General features: G+C 49.9%; 1 protein-coding gene across 3 annotated transcripts in view; it reads left to right on the top strand.

Annotated features, from left to right (window-relative positions):
- The window catches only part of Myo18b (myosin XVIIIb), a 206,515-nt gene that overhangs the window by 132,269 nt on the left and 51,121 nt on the right, over positions 1 to 23,125 (top strand). For all 3 annotated transcript variants that reach the window (XM_087578550.1, XM_087578549.1, NM_001432425.1), the window contains one exon: positions 2,055 to 2,240. In XM_087578550.1, coding sequence (XP_087434676.1) covers positions 2,055 to 2,240 — 186 coding nt within the window. The remainder of the gene's footprint in view (positions 1 to 2,054; positions 2,241 to 23,125) is intronic.

Raw genomic sequence — 23,125 nt, forward strand, 5'->3', positions numbered from 1 at the left:
CATTAGTCCATGGGTGCCATTCTTCTCTGCCTCTCTCTTCATCCTCTCACATCTTCAAACTTTTTGTGGGCAATTTCTTTCCCACCTGTCTGTGGTACCTGTTGGTACAGGACAGACACATGAGCACAGACACCCACAGCACAGAGCAGGGCCTTGACTTTATAGAGTAGGACCTTCCAGTGAGGAGAGCCCAGATGGCTGCAGGAAGGAGGCCTGCTCAGTATAGCAGAACCCCAGTGCACTTGGATGGGGTTTGTTGAGGACACTGACATCCATCTTAAGCTGATCATCTCAGCGTGGGTTCACTTCAGCTCTGTGGGCCAAGGGCACGGGATATTTACAGAGCTCACCTCCATTGGGGAAACTGTCCAATCTGTGCCTGACATTTGGTGGTACTGTGGTGTGGGGGTGGGGGTAAGGGCAGGCCTCACTATCAGAGTGAGAACGTGATCCCAGGAAACAGACAGGCATTGACTGACACCTTCCTTTCTCCTTCCCTCAGAGTCTGTGTTCTCATTTCTCAGCAGCACCTGCCCTTTTGTGTGTCTGTCTGTGAAAGGCCGTGCCGCTCATTGTGAAACTCTCCCAAACCCAGGGACGTGTAGCCTCTGATACAGCTGCTGTGGATAAACAGCAGACATTCTTGTTGACCGTCACTGTCAGGTTTTCCAAACAGTTCAAAATACCAGTCAGGCAGGAGCCCTCCAGGGCACTGGAAATGCTGGGCACTGTGTTGAATGGCTGCCTACCTTATTCGGTTCTGTGGAGTTGTTATTGGAGTTGTTGTTCAGTTCTAGCACGGACAGTTAATAACAGGAAAAGAAAAGCCTGATAGTTGAGTCCAAAGGCTACCGGCTAGTGTTTACCAGTATCTAAATGTATCTAAATGTATCTAAATGTATCCAAATGTATCTAAATGTATCAGACTCTGTGTCCCTGATGGCAAGGGCTGGTCTTTGGAGAGACTGCATCATCCCTCTTTCTCCCTGTTTCCTCTGACAATCTCTGAAATGGAGCCTCACAGGATAGCTTCCCTCTGGAAGACAGTGTCTGACCCTGAGTCTGCCTCCTCTATCCGTGACTCCCAGAATCCTCAGCAAGGCTTGAAATAGTCACAGGGCTCTTGCTTCTGTCAACATGCTGCTGTTTGCCCACCGGGATCCCACAAATCGATGGGATCCAGGCTTGTTGGCTGCCTAATGAATCTGAATAGCCCTGGGGTTTTTCCAGCATTCAAGGTGACTGGCAGTCTTCTGTCTTCATCTCTTCATTATGTGTGATGGGTTTCTGTCCCCAGGAAGGCAGAGCACGGAGGGGCGAGAGGAGTGTTGTTGAGAGGAGTGTTCTCATCTAAGACTCCCTTTCGTAAACCCAGAAGCCAAAGGTTTGGTTGGACCAGAGTGTTTCTGGGCTGTCGGTCCACTTCCCAGACCTTGGGAGACATGGGGTGGGGGGGGAGGATTATCAGGATTAACATGTTAGATCCTGAGACACAGACATAGGAGCTCCCAACACAATCATCTACCCTGGGCCAAAGGTCAGGAAGAGACAAAGGAAGGAATCAAACCCAAATCCTCTCAGAGGCACATTCTCCATGCCTTTGTCCCATAGCCTCCCAGAAGCCTTATTTTCATTGTGAATTCTTATTTTCGGGGGGCAGAAATTACAATTCTTTTTGGTTGTTTTTTTTTCATTTTTCTTCAATTTTTGAGATTATGATATAATTACATCATTTCCCCTTCCCTTTCCTCTCTTCCTATCCCTCCAAATATCCCTCCTTGCTCTCATTCAAATTCACGGCTTTTTTATATCCATAAATGTATGTACATACACATTTCTAAACATAATCTGATTGATCTGAACGATTCTTCTATGTATGTTTTCAATCAGCCAGTGCCTTCTTCTCTGAGGAAGACGAAGAAACCACAATTCTTAAACGGCTTCACTTGGCACAGACGTGCAGGGGCCCAGTGAAGGATCTTATTTCCTTGAGACCTTCCTTCAGGCGCCTGGTTTCTCCGAGTGAGACTAACCATGCTCTCTGCCCCTCTCAGGTGCTGGTCATCCGGCTTCGGGACAGCATGATCAAGATGGGCGAAGAGCTGTCTCGGGCCGTCAAGGCAGAGGCCCAGCAGCGAGAAAACAGCCAATATTATCAGCAGCGCCTAGAGGAGCTAAAGGCCGAGATGCAGGAGCTGGTCCAGCGGGAGGAGGAAGCCAGCCGGCGCTGCATGGAGATGGTGAGGCCTGGCCCTGGTGGGCTCTTGTGTAATGGAGCATTTGGGCTTGAGTAGAAACTTCCTTTTGCGGGGCGGGGGGGGGGGAGGTTAGGAACACATTCTTGATGGGAGACTCCAGGCTGCCCTCTCGGGCCTTTTGAGTTGGGTTACCAAGGAGAGAGAAACAGACAGCCATAGGCTGAGAGATGGCACTACCATTGCCTGCAGACTCTTGAGGTATATCCAAAGCCAATGCCAACCAAAGGCCTTCTCGGCTACTGGAAGCACCCACACCCAGACCAGCATCCCTGCTTCATATGGCGAATGCCAAGGGCAGGGTAGCCACTGAGTAATCCAAGTAACGTCGAGGTATTCTTGAAAGCCCTGAGAAGTGTTGAGGGAAGAACGTTATATTTACTCCTGCAAATGTGACAGGGAAATGAGGTTTTGGCTCATGTATCGTCTAGGGTATAGTGGAAACCAGTGGACAAACCCAGCTGTAATAGCGAGTGCCGCTCCTATAGACAGTACCTAGTAGAAGTGGGCCGCTACGTACTGCTTGTCATGGAGGACAATATCAACCGAGGAGTTTGGTAAAACAATTCCGTTTGGGCCACCGACTGCAAGTAGAGATAAAGCCTAGGGCTGTTGATCCAGCTGGTGATCGTTTAATGTTACCGCTGTGTAATACTGCAGGTCGGACGAATACTTTTATGCCAGCGGGAATGGCGGTAATTGCAGTAGCAGATGTAAAGGAAGCTCACATATCCGAGTCTAGACTGACCGTAAATATGTGATGTGCTCATGCAGTAAATCCCAAGAAGCCTATGGATAGTATATAGCTCAGCCAGTGGATATTGTAGCTCATACTGTTCCTATATATCCAAATGGCTCTTTTATTTCCAGAGTAATAAGTTAGTACGTGGTGTGAAATGATTCCAAGTCCTGGGAGAATAAGAATATAGACTTCTGGGTGGTCAAAGAGTCAGAATAAGTATTGATAAAGGGCAGGCAACACAGAGAGGGTACCACTCTGTATCTGAGGTCCATCTTCCCTGAAGTTCGGCGCCCGTCTTAGCCTACAATGCTTGCAGAACCTTGATGTGTAGAATGGGGAACCTGAGGCTTCAGAGGCTCCTTGTAGCAAACATGGATTTATTTATGGGCTCAGAGAAGAGTGGATGGTGGAAGAGGGACCTAGAGAAGCCAGTCCTAAGCACGCACAGTGTGCCCTTTCTGAAGGAAGTGCTCCCTGCAGGAATCCCACGTCCACTGAGAAGATGGGGAAACTGAGGCCCTGGGCTATCTAGCATGGCAAACCCAGGCTCAGAGAAGGACAGGTACTTTGTGAATGTGGTCATTCAGTCTGTCGATCCAGCCCACTGGTATTAGTCACTAGGTCTCTTTATATCCGTGGCATGGACCAAGAACATTTTTTAATCTGTTTTCTTCCTTGTGGGAATTTCCTTCATCTTTTGATGTATTGTTCTCAGAATAGTTTCCTGCAGGGATCACAGGGCACATGAAGGCATCAGTCTTGGGCACAGGCACATTGAAGTGTTCTGTAATTGAGAAGGGGTGCCCAGCACCCCTTTTAGGAAGCGACATTGAACTCTCACGCGAGTGAACCTGCACCAAGCCTAGCAGCCCAGGCCCTGAGGTCTCTAAAGTGAGGTTGTCTCCCCCGCCTAGCTGTGCCCTCTGTCTGTGATAGGTCTTACCCACTGTCCTCCTCTGCCAGTGATCTTCTCAGGCTAACATCCTCCACAGCCATGGCCGGGGCTGTCAGCTCTACCCCTGACAGGCCAGCTGCCTAGGTGGTGACAGACAAGGTACCGTAGGAAGACTGAGGTCCCCAGACAAGTCTGGGTCCCTGACTGGAGTTTCCTCTCCTGCCCTGAGGGAGGAAGAGGCTTTCCTCCAGTTGACAAGCAGGGTTCATTAGCGGCCTACTTCCTATGCCACACCATGTCTGTGTCAGCTCTGGCCAGGAGGAAAATTGTCCTGGCCCCACCTCCCCTGATGTCTCTGTTAGCTGGCTGCACACCCAGGCATGCTAGCCTGTCAAATGGCGGCTTTTCTTCCCCCTCTGTGCCGTCTCCCCTTCCCGAGTCCTGACACCCCTCTTCTCCGTTCCCTCCCTCTGTGCCTTAGGTGCTAGAGTAATGTGCAGATCCTTAGCGAACCTCAAATATTAGAAAGATCAGACAGATGTCACTGTCATAAACGCCCTGGAGAGTTTGGAACGTCTCAGAGCAACCTCAAGATAACTGTGCACATAACGAATGGTGTAAAGTGGGTGTGGCTAAAGCCACAATACGTGGTCTCAAGTGTTGTGGGGATCAGAGTGTAAGGTGGAGTGTGTCAGGTCACACTCACTCGGAGGAACCCCCTATCCCACCCTTCTTCCCAGTGCCCCCCGCCCCCAGGGCTTTCCCTGCCTCCAGGCGGCTGCAGGTCCTAGCCAATGGCAACTGGCGGCAAAGCTCTCGTCTGTGCCTCTGTCTCCAGACATTTTTTTGCCAGTGGGTTCAGGCCACAACTATCTTTCTGCACTCATCAGGACAGCTACCCCTGGATTTAGATCACACCCTAAGTGGAGGTTGTGTAGAACCTGCAGATAAACCCACATTCACAGTCGTGGGTGGAGATGGGTTGGGGAAGGCCACTGGGAACCCTTCCCAGGAGAGCAGACTACACCCCTGCCCAGGTGCCAAGGCATCTGGCATATTCCATGGCTTCTCTAGGGCTTCCAAGGTGAGCAAGACTCACAGGAACTCTCAGGTTAAGCAGTCTGCATTGGTGACTTCTCCTTCTGTGACTATGACTGACCCCCCTGACTTACTTGGGGAGCGTGGCTTATCTTGGCTCAAGTTTCCAGAGCTCTCAGCCCTCCCCGATGGTTGGGAAAAGCACAGGGCAGGAGCCATGCAGTCTGTAGCAGCAGAGGCTGGTGATGTTATCCAATCACAGGGCGCACACCAGGGACCGAAAACACAAACCTGAGTCTGAGGAGGAATTTAACCTTCAAAGGCTGCCTCCAATGACCTTCATCCCACAAGCCCCAGCAACCTAAAGGCTCAAAGTAGGGACACAAGCTGGGCGGGCCCAGGAGCTCAAAATGTGAGGCTGCAAAGGATATTTCTAATTCAAATCACCACACACAGCTTCTTGCTGAGAGAGGCTGTCCCCACCTTACCGGGTGTACTCTTGGCCTTTGGGTTCTCAGCACTCTGTGGCAGGGGGGGGAAGAAGTCTAGGCTCACACACACAGAGGGTCACAGTCACAATGAAGAAGGAGGGGTCTCAAGGTCCCCAACGTGCTGAAGCATCCAACGAGGACACTGGGACAGTAACTGCTCATTGTCATTTGACACATTGTTGCTGAGGCTGGTCACCCTGCTGTGGCATCCTGGCAACTACTTAGGGTTCTCTGAGACCTCACTACCCCTGGTCTGGTCAAGGTCTGGTCAAGGGCAGGATCGGCATATCTTCTCCTGCCACTCTGTGCACGAGTCAAAGCTCTTGGCCCATTCACTCATCTTAGGTGCGCCTCCAGAGCGCCTACGTACGGTGTGTCATGCTAGGCTTGGGTGTGCTAGGTATCCTCAACCAACCCACACGAGTGGCTATGCGGCTGTTACAACCTGGGTCTTGGCATTTCCAAGTCAAAGTATATTGGCAGGGAGTTAGATTATTAGGGGTGTGCTCTTGGAGGGGATATCGGGGTGCCCGTCCCTTCCTGCTTTTCGCTTTGCTGCTTGGCATCTGTAAGTTGAGTAGACACCTCCACCAACATCTCTCTACCATACTCCAAAGCAGCAGGGCAGGAGGCCACGGAATGCTACCTCTGAGCAGGGCAGGAGGCCACGGAATGCTTCCTCTGAGCAGGGCAGGAGGCCACGGAATGCTACCTCGGAAACAGTGAGCCCAGGCCAGCCTCTCCTTCTCCTTATGCAGACCTCAGGTGATTTCCCCGCAGCATCAGAGAGTGGTTGTCACTAGTGGGCTTCACACAGATGCACTTTCCTCTGCAGTGGCAGCTTACGACACTCAAGGTCACAGCCCTCTTAGCACCGAATCCTCCTCCCACACACACCTGTCACCACCCAGATCCATGTTCTAGAGCTGAGTCACCCTCTGCACCCTCCATCTTTAGAATTAAAGTCTCACTGGAAGGAAGAAAGGTGGTTCCACAGCTTCACAATTCAAGCATTCATCCATCCACCCACCTACCCACCCATCCATCCACCCACCATCCACACACCCACCCACCCATCCATTTATCTACCATCCACCCGCCTGTCCACCCATCCACCCACCCATCCACCCATCCATTAATCCACCCACTTACCCATCCATCCAACCATTCACCTATTCATCCATCTGTTATCTACCACCCAACCTCTCATCTATCCACCCACCCATCCATACATCCATTCTTCTTTCCATCCATCCACCCACCATCCATACATCCATCCATCCTTCCATCCATCCACCATCCATTCATCCATCCATGAATCCATCCACCCATCCACCCACCCACCCATTCATCCACCCTCCCATCTATCCACCCATCCACCAACCTACCCACCCATCCTCTTATCCACTTATCCACTCACCCAACCATCCACTTATTCATCCACCATCCACCCACCCACTCACCTACTCATCCATCCTTCCATCTACCCACTCATCCATCCATTCACTTATTTATCCATCCATCCATCATCAATCCTTCCTTTCCCCTCCCTCTGTCTATCGGTCCATCCTTCCTTCCCTCCCTCCCTTCCTCCCTCCCTTCATCCTTCCCTTCCTCCCTCCCTCCCTCCATCACTGATTCTCTCAACGAATGCTGGGTTGTTGAGGTATTGACCATCTCCACCAGGCAGAGGTGGCCCTCGGCAGTAGCATCTGGGATTCTAGAGCTGGAACTGATGACCTTATGTGTCTAGCACTGAAGTCTTCCCTACGATATCCCTGTTCTTTCAGTCTGGCCTGCTGAAAAATGACTCTACCGTAGGAGACCGAGAAGGATTCTAGGCCCCTGGGATCCTTGAGCCACCATGAGGATATTGATGGATCTTCCGTCCCTATCCCTTTCCGTCTGTCTCCAGCCAGCTCCATTTGTCACGGCTGGTGTTGGTTTAAAGGGCTGTGAGCTGTTACGTGTGGGTGATTGATCCCCCAGCTGGCTCACCAGCACATCCAGATCAGTATCCATTACCCTACCAATGGAACCTCTCTGCCTGCAAAATAAGAAAAATGAGCTCTGACCGTTAATTTTAGTGGATGTACTATTCCTGGCAACTCCAGGTGCCATTGTGGAGAAAAGAATTTTCTGGCTCTAAATCATTCAAGTTCCTTTGTCATCAGGGCACAAGACGGCTTGTCTCTGGATTTATTATTCTGTTGTTTTTTTCGGTTGTCACAGAGACCAGGAGAACCACTTTGGCTGCTGGACTGGGTGTCTAGGGGAAGTTGGGGTACGGATGGTGTTGGGGAGCCTCCACACCACCTGCTTCTGTCCTGACATCCCTGTGGTAGGAACTATGCCTCTTAGGGCTGTACACGGATCTCTCGGGTCTGAACAAACTTGTATTGCGCTTGGCTACTTGGTGTGTCCCACGCCTGTGCTCCTTCGTGGCAAACTTTCCCTGTTCCTCATCAGACCCCGCTCTCTCATCTTGCCGTACAGAAGGGTTGATTTTGCTCGCTTCCTGGGAGAATGTCTGGGGTAACCACCATAGGAGCATCAGCCAGGTGTCTCAGTGTGTAGAGGCGCTTGGCCCAAGGCTGAGGACCCGAGTTTGAGTCCCGTGCGGTGGAAGGGAAGGGGTGGGTGACTCCTGAAAATTGTCCTTTGCTCTCCACAGGCTCCGTCTCATACCACATTTTCAGTTAAAAGCTAGAGAGTGACGGTTGTGTGCCCAGGCCATGCCCAGGTCCCCTGAGGAAGAGACAGGCTATGGGGCAGCGAGCCTGACTGCCCAGCCTTCTCCCCCTCATCTGTCTCACCCGAGACCCTTCCCTCCACACCCGTGGATAACAAATCGCCTCCCTTCCCCACTCCCTCCTCCGTCATGCATGAGACTGCTCTGACTTGTGTGGGGATCAAAGTGTACATCCTACTGGGCTTTCATCCGTTACCAAGCCCTGGATGTCCTAAAGCAAGCAAGGTCCACCGTGTCCCAGTTGAGGAGGCCAGAAGTCTGAGATCAAAGTGTCGGCAGGTCCACCCCCTGCTCCAGGAGGGACGGTGCAACCTTGTTCACAGTCCAGTGGTTCCAGGTGATCCTCGGCAGGTGGCTGCACTAGCCGGTCCCCACTTCTGTCCCCCACCTCTGTCCTCACGTGGCTTCCTCTTCTGTGCCGACCCTGTGAATCTTCTCCCTGCTTGTCTTCTTTCAAGGCCAAACTCGCTGGATTCACCACCACAGCATTTCATGTCACTGTGACCGTTTGGCTCACATGGTGCAGACGGTAAAGAGCTCCATTTGTGTCACGGTGGGCTGGGAAGCTGAGGGCAAGACGGGAGCCCTTGGGAATGATGCAGATCCCAAGGGCCAGCTTCCTCTAGCTTGACCTCATCCCCAAGTTTTCAGAATTTCCCCAAATAGGGCCACTGGGGGCTTCCAAATTGTGAGCCTGCAGTCATCATTTCCATTAATCACTTCTGCAAAGATCCCCCGTTTCCAAAAACAGGCTCCAAACGGGTGTGAATGGGGAGGCAGGGCAGTGCCTCACAGAAGGACAGACCCAGAGACAGCTTAGCTCATATTACATAGCCTGCTCTCCCCTGTAAAGCACAGGGTAGAGCTGCCTGCCCACTAAATGACTATGAAGATGAGAGAGATAAGTATACAGAAGTGCCAAATAATAGCACAAGGTAGATGCTCACTGGTTGCCAGTTGGTTTCTCTCCCCTTCATCCTCTGACTGACTCTTTCCTTCCCTCTGCCACCAACATGCTCTGTTTCCTGTCCCACAAAGGCTATGTCAGCTAGGTCTGGTGACGTCCGTTTTCCTCAAGCTGGGCTCTGGACCAAGGGCTTTATATGTAGTTCTCACCCTTCCTTCCTTCCTTCCTTCCTTCCTTCCTTCCTTCCTTCCTTCCTGCCTTCCTTCCTTCCCTCCCTCCCTCCCCTATCTATCTATCTATCTATCTATCTATCTATCTATCTATCTATCTATCTATCTATCTATTTATTTTTACCAGTAGAGGAACCCAGAGCCATCGAGGTTAAGGCATTTTCTCCTGAGTGGCAGAGTAAGAATTTGAACCCAGGCCTGAGCCTCTCAGAGATTTTCTGACTTAAACATCTTATACCCGTGGTGTTGACTCGTAGAAATACATATTCGAAATAATCAAAAGGTCGTAGCTTTTCATGGTGTAACTCGGGGTTTCCCAGCCGTGTTGTTGTTAGTTCTGAGGGGCAAGGTGCTGTACAGTACATTCTATCACACTTAGCAGCACCCCTGTCCTCCACCCTGCAGGGACACACAGTATCCCTGCTCCAAGCGACTACCAGGCATTACTGATCACCCCAAAGAGACAAAGTCACTCACTATCTGATCAAATCCTCACAGTCGATGTTGGGGTGACATCTGTGGAATGTCCCATCTTACAGATGACTCCGTTGAGGTTCAGAGAGACGCTGTGCTATATCCCAGGTCATAAGGCAGGGTCGAGACGGGGAAAAGGGGAGAAGCATCCTGTGGGGAAAAGGACAGTCGCATCCTGCGGAACCCAGAGCAAAGCTTTCCGAGACCCGGAGGCAACCTCAGGATGAATTCCGATTCCGGGTGGGATTGAAAGCCTCTCTGTAGACTGTGTACTTTTAATAATGTTTAAATAAAACATGGGAGCACGGGTGTGATCTCCTCCCCACGTCTGGCTTGTCAGCACCCCAGCTGGCTCATGAATAGTTAATGGACAGCCACTTACAGCTCTCCTCTGTTAAACCCAGCATCAATTTTCTATGCCCATGAATTATGGATCTGCCATTGCTTAGGGGTGCATTTTCCACCTTCAAAAGGGAAAAATGAAAAGAGATCCAGGTCTTAAGGAAACGAGGGGCCCGGCCCCACCTGTGTCCATACATTTCCTTTAAGCAAAGACTTCCCAGCATACAGTGCACAGCCGGGCTGGGCCTCACAGTATCCACCAGACCCAGGGACAGACACAGGAGAGTGCCTGTGAGTGCTCAGCTGGCTCTTCATGGAGGCCAATTCCTAAGGTGTAAATTTCCTACCTGAAGCGGAATACACAGGGGTGGGGGTTCCAGGCACGCGGCCACCATCATCCGTCATCCCCTCAATGCGGAAAACAAACACAAACTCCATAAGTGTGGGTCACAGAGAGGCACTAATGGAATCATGGAGAAATGTGATTCCTCTTTGCTTTTAATGTAATTACTTCAAGGTCAATTCACATCATTTAATTTTTACTAATAGCTGTGTTTGACGCCTCGCTCGCAAAAGTGCTGACAGTTTGATAACAAGTCCTTGCCAGCCAGTCCCTGCCAGTTGTGTGCTGCCTGAGAGTCTCCCTGGAGCAAGGGTCACTGGGGTGCGGTGCCAATGCTCTGGCTGGGAGATTGCTGGGGAGTGGAAGGAGAGAGATTCAGTCAGATGGCCATGAAATCAAATCTCGTGGCAAGTGTGCCACTCTAGAAGACCTGAATCCTGAGACTCTATAAACTCAGTATAACCAGGGCTTGGGAGGCAGCTCAGTGGGTAGGGTGTTCACCATGCAGGCATGAGGACCAGACTTATATTCCCAACACCAACGGCACAGAAATTTGGGCATGGTGGCACATGCTTGTGGCTTCAACACTGGAGAAAAGAGGATCTCAGGAGATTGCTGGCTAGCCAGCCTAGCCTGACTGACAAACTCCAAGTCCCAGTGACAGATCTGTCTCAAAACATACATGATAGACAGCCCCTAGAGAACCATACACAAGATTGACTCTAGGCACACACACACAATCATACACATGCACACAGACATACACATATATACAGATATGCACACATATACATATAGCTGTACATATACACACAGAGACATGTACACACATACCTACACCCACACATACACACATACAGGATTGCAGGCATATACACAGAACACATATGCAGAGAACATACACATACATGCAGCCTTATACATACAAACACACACACACATATATATACACATATATACATATATATAGACAATCATCTAGATATCCACACATATACACAGAGACACATACAGGCATATACATACAAAATCATACACATACACACCAACATACACACACATGCATAGACACACACACCACAGATATACACACACGGACAGATGCTGCCCCCCAGAATCATACACATATACTCACAGACATACATATACATACACATACATATATATGTACATACATACACACACAATCATACACATATACACAAACATGGACACATGTACAACATGCACACAGACTTATATACATACATGCAGACATAGACACACACACGCAAGCATTTAAATACATACACATACATGCACACACAGACTTACATATGCACATACATACACACAAACACGGAATCATATATATATGTATATATATACATATATATACACACACGCACACACGTACGCGCGCACACACACATGCAACACATACAATTTATATGCACACAATCACACACACTGAAGCAGTTGGTCCAGGCCTCTCTTTCAACCCTGCCCTGTGATTCCTACAGACCCTTTTTTCTCTACTTTGTCCTGTTCCCTGATTCTTCCCAGAGCCCTGAGCAGCCCAGAGCCAGAGCCCGTGCAGTGTTGGAATTTGTTTTTGTTTCTTTATGTTGTTTTTGTGCTCAATGAGCCATGTGTCCAGTGTTCGGATTGGCACTCGGCCCCTCATCGGCCGCCCCGGGCGTCCACCAGCTCAGGGTTAAGGGCTCATTCTACAGAGCTCTGAGCATCCTCTGCTTGCAAATGTGAAGTCGAGCTCATAAAGATGAATTATTTGGAGTGAGGAGTGAAGTATTTAAAAAGTCGTTCCATATGGAGGGCATTTGGGGCCACAAGCCAGGTATAAATAATATAGTTTACGGTCCCCCGGCAGGGAGGCGGTTCCCTAATTACTGCCCGTTAGCGTTATCTCAGCACAATCCAAATGGCCCGACACGTGTAAGGCTCGGCATTCTCAGACCGCTCCGCTCCGCACTCTGCTCAAGGGCCTGTTGCACACTGGCAGGGCAGCTGTGGCAGCTCCCACCCTATCCTGCCAGTCACCATGATCTCTGGTTGTCCCCTTGGCCCCTGTAAACACTCCAGCCCCGAAGCAACTTGATCTTAAAAGGGGTTAAGGCCCTGGGTCCCCCAGACTCCAGAATGCCTCCACGATGGGTTCCTTCCACACCATCTTTAGTCCCAGACACTGAGTTGTGCACTCGTCACAATTCAGAAGGTGTTGGCATCTAATGAAACGAGCTTCTCTCCGACTGCCTCTGAGATGAGGCATCCAGATAGTAAAAATCTATTACCGAAAGCCTACCTAGGAATAATTGGGTCCATTACTCCCTGGCTTGTGGCTTTGTTTCTGCAATAAGAAAGTGACTCTCTGGCAATTAATCAGAATTTACAGTTGCTAATACCAATCACAGACGGTGTGTGTAGTCTCAGGATGGTGTACACAGAGGAACGGATAACTATCACGTCCCCCGAGACCTCATCAACCGCACTTCGTCACTTTGCTGGGAATTAAAGTCATTTAACTCCACAATGTTAATTACTTAAAAAAAGGGAACGGGGGGGGGGGGGGAAGGGAGGGCTGACTGAATACCGCAGGTGTATATTAAATTATTCAAATCCACTACTTGGATGAGATCAAGCTCCGCTCCGTCGTCATCGTAGTTGTCACACTTCAGGGAAGCCCAGCAGGCTGGTGTCTGGGGTGACAGTGTCAGAGTTCACTGTTACAGCTGCACGTTCTTGGGAAAACAGCGGCCCCAGGGAAATCAGGATCTCGGAGTCGGACTCTCACAGCCCTGACTTGCTCCTTGTCAAGTGCATACTTTGATAAGAGGAGGAGGGATGCCCTTTTTGTGATTCTGATGGGGGTCATTGGTCTTAATGAGAGGAGATTAGGGAAACTTAGAACTTGAGGCTGCACCCACAGACGGATCGGCAGAGTAGACTGTACAGGGAGAATTCGGGTTTTAAATGGGGTGTGTTTAGATTAGGGGAAAGCTAGTGAGTTTGTCAGGTCTGTTGCCGTCGCTGCTGTTGTGATGGTTGTAGTGGTTGTTACTGTTGCTGCTGTTGTGATTGCTGTTGTTGCGGTTGTGGTTGTGGTGGTTGTGGTTGTTACTGTTGTGGCTGTTGCTGTTGTGGTTGCTGTTGTGGTTGTTGCTGTTGCTGTTACTGTTGTTGTTGTGATTGCAGTTGTGGTTGCAGTGGTTGTAGTTGTTGCTGCTGCTGCTGTTGTGTGGTTGTACTGGTTGTTGCTGATGTGGTTGTGGTTGCTGTTGTTGTGGTTGTGGTTATTGCTATTGTGGTTGCTGTTGTTGTGATTATGGTTGTGGTGGTTGTGGTTGCTGTTGCTGCTGTTGCTGTTGTGTGGTTGTACTGGTTGTTGCTGATATGGTTGTGGTGGTTGCTGTTGTGGTTGTGGTTGTGGTGGTGGTTGTTTTTGTTACTGCTGTTTCTATTGTTTTGGTTGCTGTTGCTGTTGTGTTACTGTGGTTGTTGTGGTTGCTGTAGTTGCTGTTGCTGTTGTGTTACTGTGGTTTTGTTGTGGTTGCTGTGGTTGCTTTGCTGATGTTGTAGGGTTGTGCTGGTTGTTGTTGTTGTTGATGTGGTTGTTGTTACTGCTGTTGATGTTGTGGTTGTTGTAGTTGCTGTTGCTGTTGTGTGATTGTGGCGGTTGTTGTTGTTGTTGAAGTTGCCATTGTTGCTGATGCTGTATAGTTGTGGTGATTGTTGTTGTTGCTGATGTGGTTGTGGTGTTTATGGTTGTTTTTACTGCTGTGGATGTTGTTGCTGCTCTTGCTCTTTTTGTTGTGGTTGTTAGTAACCTACCACCTCTGATTCAGAAGGGAACTCACTGGGTCATCTGACAGAGAAGCCTAGGGCTTCAAGACCCGATGATGGCCACAGGCTCAGTCCAGGCTTCCGGGCTCAACTTGTACCAGCTCTGCTTGTCAGTCACTGTGGAAATATCCACACCCTGGGGATTGGCGCACACTATAGCCAGGGTTCCATCTTTACACAACAGCCAGCACACTGTCCGGGTACTTCTCCCATCCCTTTGCTGATGGTCACTTTTCAGCTTCTCATCTCAGTGACCATGGAGCCATGCTGAGAAAAACTATGACTCCACTAGCCACAGTGAAGAGAGGACATTTCCTGCCAAGCTGACTAACCGGAAGGCCCCAAATATGGATGGAGTCTTGTTGATTTCAATCACTGGCTGGGGGTCATTCGCTCCTAAAACCCACTGGCACCTGAAGGATATGGTCTCTGATTGGACACCTCTAGGATGGATGTGTGCCCCGCCCTGAACCCCAGAGCAGAGTCAGCTCCATGGTAACCCACGACAGGTACTCAGGGAAGGAAGTCCAGAGCAGCAGAATGTTGAAGCGGGAAGAAGACATGTGGTTTCTAGGGAGGAGAGCCCCTGAAATGCTCTGCAGAGGCTGTGACCACAGGCCTTGGCTCCTGCCGGGACGTCTCATGATTGATTTAAGTCTTATCTCTACTTGATTCCATCTCCTGTTTGAATCTTTCTTGCTCTGTTTTCTCTTTCTGATGTTTCTGGGCTGAGGTACACTGTGGCACTGTGGGCAGGGCTGCCCAAAGAGAGGAAAGGAAGAGGGGGAGCCTGTAGTTATCCATCTTCTCATTCCTCAGGGGAGCAGGTCACTGTTGTGTGACTCTGCTAGACATGACAACATGTGTGTGACAAGCCATAAAAATATTCCAAGCCAAGTTCAGTAGTGAGTTTGTTGGTGCTACAGGAGTGCCCACCATTACCCAAAGGACAAATGACTAGGTTTATTTTTTAAAAAGGCACAGCAAATGTTGATTTATTCAGTTACTCAGTCCATGGTTTTACTTTACGTGGAACTAATAAACAACAATCACGAATAATACCTTCATTACCATGACTGTTCAACACCGTAATGAGAGCCATCACCCCACCACGTTCAACACCATTGTAATCATCATTCGCAGCATCACCATCATCACCAACACCACCATCACTGCCGATACCACCAACACCACTAACACCACCATCACTACCATCACCACCATCAACAACACCACCATCACCAACACCACCTTCATCACAACTATCACCAACACCACCATCACCATCATCACCAACACCACCATCACCACCACCATCACCAACGCCATCATCATCACCATCACTGACTGATGTGTTACCTTCTCTGTAAAGTGGGTTATGAAGCACTGAGGAGACAATGCCTTGCACCTATGAAGTAGTGAGTGAGCTCTCTACTAGCTTGTGTTGACTGGTGCTAGGTGTTCTGACGGCCCCACCCGACAGGTCTCTTTTGAGTGGAGTCGGTTGAGACAAAGTGTGAAAACTGATCCATTTGAGCAGCCTTAGTGCCTGACAGCCATGCTTAGTCACCGTATTAGACAACGGACACCATCTCAAGCTGTGGGTTTGAGGTGGTGCCTAGCCCCTTCCCTTTCTCTGGTGGAGCTGGCCCACCCTAGCCTGTTCAGTTTCCATCTTCAATCTCTTATCACAGATAGTTCGGTGATAAAGAAGGGACCTGTTTGATGAGTCCACAGAGTGACTTGGTTCCCCCTGAGCCTTTGGGTCACATCCCAGTTGTGCCTTAGGAAGGAAGGCCAGGACAGACACTGTCAGCTCCCATCTGCCCATTATCTTTCCCCTATGAGGTAAAACCAGCCTGCCCTTTTAAAATGATTAATTTAGGAGCTAAACTCTGATGTTGGCTAATTACCATGCCTACCTTCTGCTCCCTAATGACAGAGCTTGCCTCGTTCGCCATATGGCTGCTTGCTGATCAGGCCCACGAAATATTAACATTTAGAATGACAGCGTCCTCGGCCGTTCATGCCTGAGGCCTTAGCATTTGAAGGCCAGGAAATGCCTGGAGTGAGAGATTCTTGAGTCACAAACATTAGTGAACCCTTAAGTTTACCCTGAGAATTCATGTTTGTGTAGATCCTATGCCCCAGAAACAGCTGGCTGGAGCTTGCAGAAACCCTACCTACCCTTGGAGTCACAATGGACTCACGGGCTCCCAGTGTTACAGAGCTGTGGGACTCACAGCCATTTGAGGGGCAACTCTAAATCTTGTCTGCACAGCTGGTTCTTGAAAAATCTCAGTTTTACAGACTATTTTGACCTCCGAACCTTCTGCCACGGGAGCATAGTCACATCCACAGAGGATGCACACTGAACATCTTTGTTCCAACAGAACTCCACTGATGAACATGGGTTTGACTGGCTGTCACTGCCTCCTCTGTTTTGGAGTATGAGACTGAAAAGGGTCCACCACACACTTAGGTTTGCTTAAGAAACGTAGAGGAATCTCCCAGGCCTGCAATGCATCTCGGTAGTAGAGTTACCTGTCTGGCAGCTGCAATTGACTAGACAAACAAACGACTACCAACGCCATGCATACACACAAAACACTCAACACAAGTGCAGAGTCAAACAGGACAGTTAGACTTGGTCTACTGCCTCCCACAGAGCAGCCTCCGATCCCCAGAGAGGGATTGTCTGGGCCAGCAAAGCAGTTAGGATGGGGTAGATCTTATTGCAGACTGAAGCAAAAAAAAAAAAAAAAAAAAAAAAGGCCCTCAGCAGCAATGCCTCACCAAACTCTCCCTCAGACTCACGCATTCCCAATTTCCAGGGAGGGCAGAACTCACAGGCTGCAGAAGCCAGCGGGGGTCCCAGCCGTGAGGAAGGTTTGATGAATCTGTTCCTGTGAGAGGCACGCACAGCCTGGCCATCACCTTGAGATGTGGAGGGGAGAGAGCACGGGGCTCAGACGTTGTTTTTCTTCCCCGTGGAGTCAATAAATGGATAAATGGACCGTGAGTGGCCAAGTGGCTGTTATAATTCTAGACTCTATCAAAAGGAACATCACAGACGTGTACAGGGGGAGCATCAACAGCTTCATGCTTCATGCAGGGAGCTGCTGCTTCCCCGATGTTGTTAGGAGGCCTCAGAGAGGACAGTGGCAAACAACCCGGGAGCAGCTGGGATCCTCTGGTCTGCAGTGACAAAGACACCGTGCAAAGACACTTTCCAGGGTCCTTCTGATTAAAGCTGAACTCTTGCCTTTGGCTGAGGGACATTTTTAATCTCTGTTTTTACAGTGTGAGGGAGAAGCTCTGAGAGGTAGAGTGCCATGCCTTGCCCAAGGCCAGAGAAGGAAGAGATTGGCAACCTCTGTGTCTTCACTGCTCCTAAGCCTGTCCATTCAAGGCAGGGCCAGCGTTTCTCTGCTGTCACCCGCTCAGGGAGGGGGTGGTTACAGCAAACCTGACCTGACAGGAAGAGGCGGGGCCTAAAAGTGACACTTCCTTTCTCCCCCCCCCCACCCCGGAGCTGGGGACCGAACCCCAGGGCCTTGCGCTTGCTAGGCAAGCGCTCTACCACTGAGGTAAATCCCCAACCCGACACTTCCTTTCTTAAAAAGGAGAAATTTAAAACAAATGATCAAATTACCGTGTGTGTGTGTGTGTGTGTGTGTGTGTGTGTGTGTCGTGTCACACTATCGCACACATGTACAGGTCAGAGGACAATTTGGGAGGTCTGCTGCCACTTTCCTTCTACCAGGGGTCCCAGGAATTGAACTCAGGTCTTTGCTGGAATTGGGAACAAAGCACCTTTCCCTACTGAGCCATCTCCCTCTCCATGCAAGGCCTTTTCGGCTACCATTTTGGTTTAGGTAGCACGGAAAATAATGCTTTCTCATGTGTGTATACCAACACACGCACACACACACACACACACACACACACACACACACACACACACCATATATACATGCCATGTGTGTGAGTACAGACATGGTATTTGTCTTTCTGCATCTGGCTTTATTTATCAGGCAACCCCTAGATCCACCCAGACCCCTGAGAGGACACGATTTCGCTCTGTGAGGCTGAACAAAGCTCAGCTCAGGACAAGAACCACACCGACGGATGGGTTGGTTCTCTCAGCGGCCGCTCTGAGTGGTGCAGCAGTGAACATGAGCTGAAATGCAGCTCTGTAGCTCTGTAGATAACTCCCCGTGCCTTAGGGAACATTCCAGGGACATAGCTGGGGCACGTGGCGTTCTGCCGTTTTACTTTTTAAGAAACCCTTCTGATTTCCACAGTGCTTGGATATTTCGTCGTCTTTTGTATTGTTAGACTGAGTCTCACTGTAACCCAGACTGGCCCAGAATTTATAATCCCTCTGCCTCCACCTACCCAGTGGGTCACATGGCCAGCATAAGGTTCTGCATTTATAACCAGGTGACAGAGACACTGGTTGTCCGGGGACTTGAGTTATGGAGTAGTTGGTGCCAACCATAAGTTTCTCTACTCCAGAGCCTCCTTGCCATCCTAAAGGTGGGGACATGTGGTAAGGAGTGGCTGGGTCAGGGCTTAGCATCACATCTGGGCTCAGCTGTCCTCTGGGTGTGATTCTGCTCCTTGAAAGAATTTTGAGAACAATTTTGCTTGTCGAAAATTAGAGGGTAGAGACGCTAATAGGTAGAGCCCAGAGAGGCTGTTAACATTGTAAGCTGCTGCACAGCACAGCTCACCCAGCTGCCCACAGTGTGGTAGCATCTGTCCCCACGTGTCCATGGTTGATGTGCCCCAGGTTCTAGCTCAGTGCCCTTTGTTTCAGAAAATAAGAATTTCCACAGAACCTCTCTGGAAAATGCCCAGTGCCTTCAAATCAGGGGGAGGAATAGGAGTGTGAACTCCCCACACTGAGGAGAGATAGGAGTATGAAGTACTCACACTGAGGGAGGAATAGGTGTGTGAATTCACACTGAGGGAGGAATAGGTGTGTGAACTCCTCACACTGACTATGGCAGGGACAAGTGCCCAGGAAGTCCACTGACAACACTATGACTTTGAAGCTGTGGCATCTGACACTGTGGAACATCTCTCTTCGGCAGATGGGAGCCCACCACCTCAGCCAGACCCCATTGTCTTCCTCTGTCATTACCATACCTAGCTGCATGCTATTCACTGGCATTCTTTGCTATTATTTCACATGCACTGTTGTCTCCAACAGTCACTCCCATCTCTACCCTGTTTCTTAGCTAGACAGCATCGACTGTTCCGAGTCCAGGGAAGCTTGGATCAGGCATTGATCACTGATGCCAGCAGCAACTCTCTGTATCCTCCCTGATCGATCTCCCGGGAGAACAGATGTAACGATACGAGACTATTGATGAGTCTCGGTCTGCCTGGGAGGGATTGTCTCCTCCCTCTGCTCTTGAGCATTCGGGAGATTTCTTTGGCCTTTTGCAGTAGGTAGACTTTGGTTGTTAAGGGAAGAAGGGGGAAGCCTTGTGATTAATGTAGCCACCTGTCACTGATGGAGGGACTGTCTGATAAGTACATCAGGCCATTTCTTCTAGGGGAAAACCCTGAACACTGCTCTTACCCAGGCTAGATGACATTGTGGGGATAGTCATTCTACACGGTCTTCAATCTGATCAAGATGTGGCAGTTGTCAATATAGCTTGGCAGTTTGTCTCAGTGTTAACCTTGTTACCCAGTTGGCCTTGGCTACTGTCAACTTGGTACAACCTAGAGTCCCCGGGGGAGCTCCAGTGAGGGATTGTCTTAGTCAGGGTAATATTGCTGTGAACAGACACCATGGCCAAGGCAATCCTTATACATAAAACATTTCATCTAGGCTGGCTTACAGGTTCAGAGTTTCCATCCATTATCGTCATGGGGAAAGCATGGCAGCATCCAGGTAGACATGGTGCTGGAGGAGCTGAGAGTTCTACATCTTGATCCAAAGGAAGCCAGGAGGAGACAGTCATTCCACACTGGTTGGAGCTCGAGCATAGCAGACCTCAAAGTCTACCTATGCAGTGATGCACTAACAAGGCCACACCTCCTAATAGTGCCACTTCCCACGGGCCAAGTATATTCAAACCACCACAGGGATTGTACACCAGCTTGGCCTTTGGGCATGTCTGTGGGGGATTATCTTGTTAAATGATGTAGAAAGATCCTGTCCACTGTGGGCGACACCACTCCCTAGGCAGATTGTAGGGGGCTGTCATGTTAGTGTGTGAGAACCCTGCCCACTGTGACTGGAACCATTCCCTAGGCAGATTGTAGAGAGCTGTCATGTTAGTGTGTGAGAACCCTGCCCACTGTGGGTGGCACCATTCCCTAGGCAGATTGTAGGGGCTGTCATGTTAGTGTGTGAGGACCCTGCCCACTGTGGGCGGCATTCCCTAGGCAGGGGGACCTGAGCAGCTTTGAAGAGGAGCAGTGGAGCTGGGCACAAGCAAGGGCATGTGCATGAATTGATTTCTCTCTCCCTTCACTCTGGATGTGATGTTTTGAAGTTCCTGTCTTGATTTCTCGACACAGATAAGGAACAAATAACCTGGAATTGTATGTGGAAATAAACACCTTTTCCCCTAAGCTGATTCCCCCTCTTGGGGTATTTCATTACAACTGACATAGAAGCAGAACACTGTCTTTTATAAATTGAAGTACACTCGAGTGACAACTGAGAACCTGGCTGAAGCACATGCAAAGCCGGTGGCATGGTCACTTAACATTGCCCTACACACAGCTGTGTTTGCACAATCAGCAGCACAGGTGTGTTGACATCAATGTCGCACAAGTGCACAGGGAACACTCCAAACTTCAGTGGCTCGAAGTCTCTAGAACCCTAGCACCGTTACAGCTTCAAGTACCACAACCACGCATGTGGTCTATTTGGGACACAAGTGTCACTATGGAACAGGGACTGTCACGACCTCCTTCACACAAGGTACTTCTGAGGGTTCCTGAACATCATTCTGCGAGGGAAGGCCACTGTGTAGCTAACAGACAGACATGCTCAGCAATGTACAGAAAGTAGACGGATGATGTGTGTGCATTTCCAGGTCCCAACAGCCTGGGTGACACTCTAGATCCCTGTGTTTGGAGGCTGTGTCTGCAACCCATAGTCAAGTTTCCTTGTAGTTGAGGATTGTCTTTGAACTTCTGGCTCTCTTGCCTTCACCTCCTGCGTACTAAGGCTGCAGGTGTGCAATACCACCCACAGTTTATGTGGCGCCGGGGACAGAACCCAGGCTATGTGCACTCAAGGAGAGCACACCCGCCAGAGCCCCAGCCTCTACCCTGACAAAATTCTCTGGGATGCAAAATGCAGTGGCCAATGGGGAAGTCTGAGAACCTAATTTCTCTCTCTCTGCAACGGTGTGGGCCAGTGGGAGGAAAGGAGCTACGCACCGATGGCACGTTGACTCGATTTGAAGGCAGACGTGCTGGAGGCAGCTGGAGAATCCCTGGCTGCAACAGTGGTCTCTGCTGTGGGAAACGTCTTGCCAGTGTATGTGCTAAAGATAATCTTTGCATCTGAGACTTAATTATATTGATATAATTATTCTCTTGTCAGGAAGATTGGGTGGTGCGGGTGTCATATTTGCAACTGAGCAGAAATTGAAAAATTGAAATAGCTTTTTTCAATTTTTTCTTTCATTCGGAAGCGGTGGTGTAGGTGGGCTGACTGTGTGAAGTCTGGAGCCAGGAAGTCTGGAGCCAGGAGGTTGGAGTTCACCCTGGGTCAGGAAGCCTGGGTACTGCTTTTGAAAAGTTCCCGCTGTGTGTGGGCATTGGGAAGGCTGGTCCAGAGCTATAGTCCTCCCCAAAGGCCCTGAACATCCTCAGCCACATTTCACATCCCTGTGAGGGTGTCTGCTTGTTTCCTGAGACAGGCTCCCCTCTAGCTCTGAATGTCCTAGAACTCACTCACAATGGTTCACCAGCCTCTACCTCCCGAGTGCTGGGATTAAAGGTGTGAGCCACTATGCCTGGCTCGCTTTGGGGGTCTTAGGAGTGTGCCTCCTCTTGCTCCTCAGTCATCAGAAACTTAGAGACCCCAGCAGTCAGATGGGTGACCCCTCTTCACGTCAGAATCTTTGGCCATCTCCTTGTAACCAGAGTGTATGAAAGAAAAGATGGGGCAGCATGCATCCTAGCATGAAGGGGCCGGGATTCTAGCCCTGTCACTACTAAAACAGTGTAGTGGGAGACAGGGGTGCTTTTGAAGAGAAAGAGCAAAGACCTAGGTAGGAAGACCTGGAGTCCTAGGTCCATTTTTTTAGCCCCTATGTTGTGCACAGATGAGCATAGGCTGAGGTGGCAGCAACAGGGGGCGGGGGTGGTAAGGAGAAGGGAGAGGGGAGAAGGTGGGGGAGTGGAGGGTGGATAGAAGAGGGGGTAGGGGAGGGAGGGGGGAATGAAGGAAGGGGAAGGGATAAGAGGGGGAGGCATGGAGGATTGGGGGAAGGGGAGAAGAGGGGGGGATGGAAGAGGGGGAGGGGAGGGATAATGAAGGAGGGGGGAGGCGTCAGAAAGACACTGTTTCCCTGAACTCATGACTGGCTCTCAGAATGTTAGGTCTTTATCACCTAGCTTCCAAACAACACCATTGCCTGCCTGTTAACTTTCCATAAAGCTGTAAAGGCCTTCAAGCAACAGCTGGGGGCATTTTTCAAACGATAAGCTTGAATGGAAGAAAGAGAAAGCTCCCTGGCAGCCACCTGGAGCTCCCAGCCCTCAGTTTTGCTGAAGATAATGAGGCAGGGGAAAGAAAGGGAGGGTGTGTCTAAAGTTGTTAAACTGTC

The sequence above is a fragment of the Rattus norvegicus genome, chromosome 12, assembly GCF_021556685.1.
Source record: "Rattus norvegicus strain SHRSP/BbbUtx chromosome 12, alternate assembly SHRSP_T2T, whole genome shotgun sequence".
Lineage (NCBI taxonomy): Eukaryota > Metazoa > Chordata > Mammalia > Rodentia > Muridae > Rattus > Rattus norvegicus.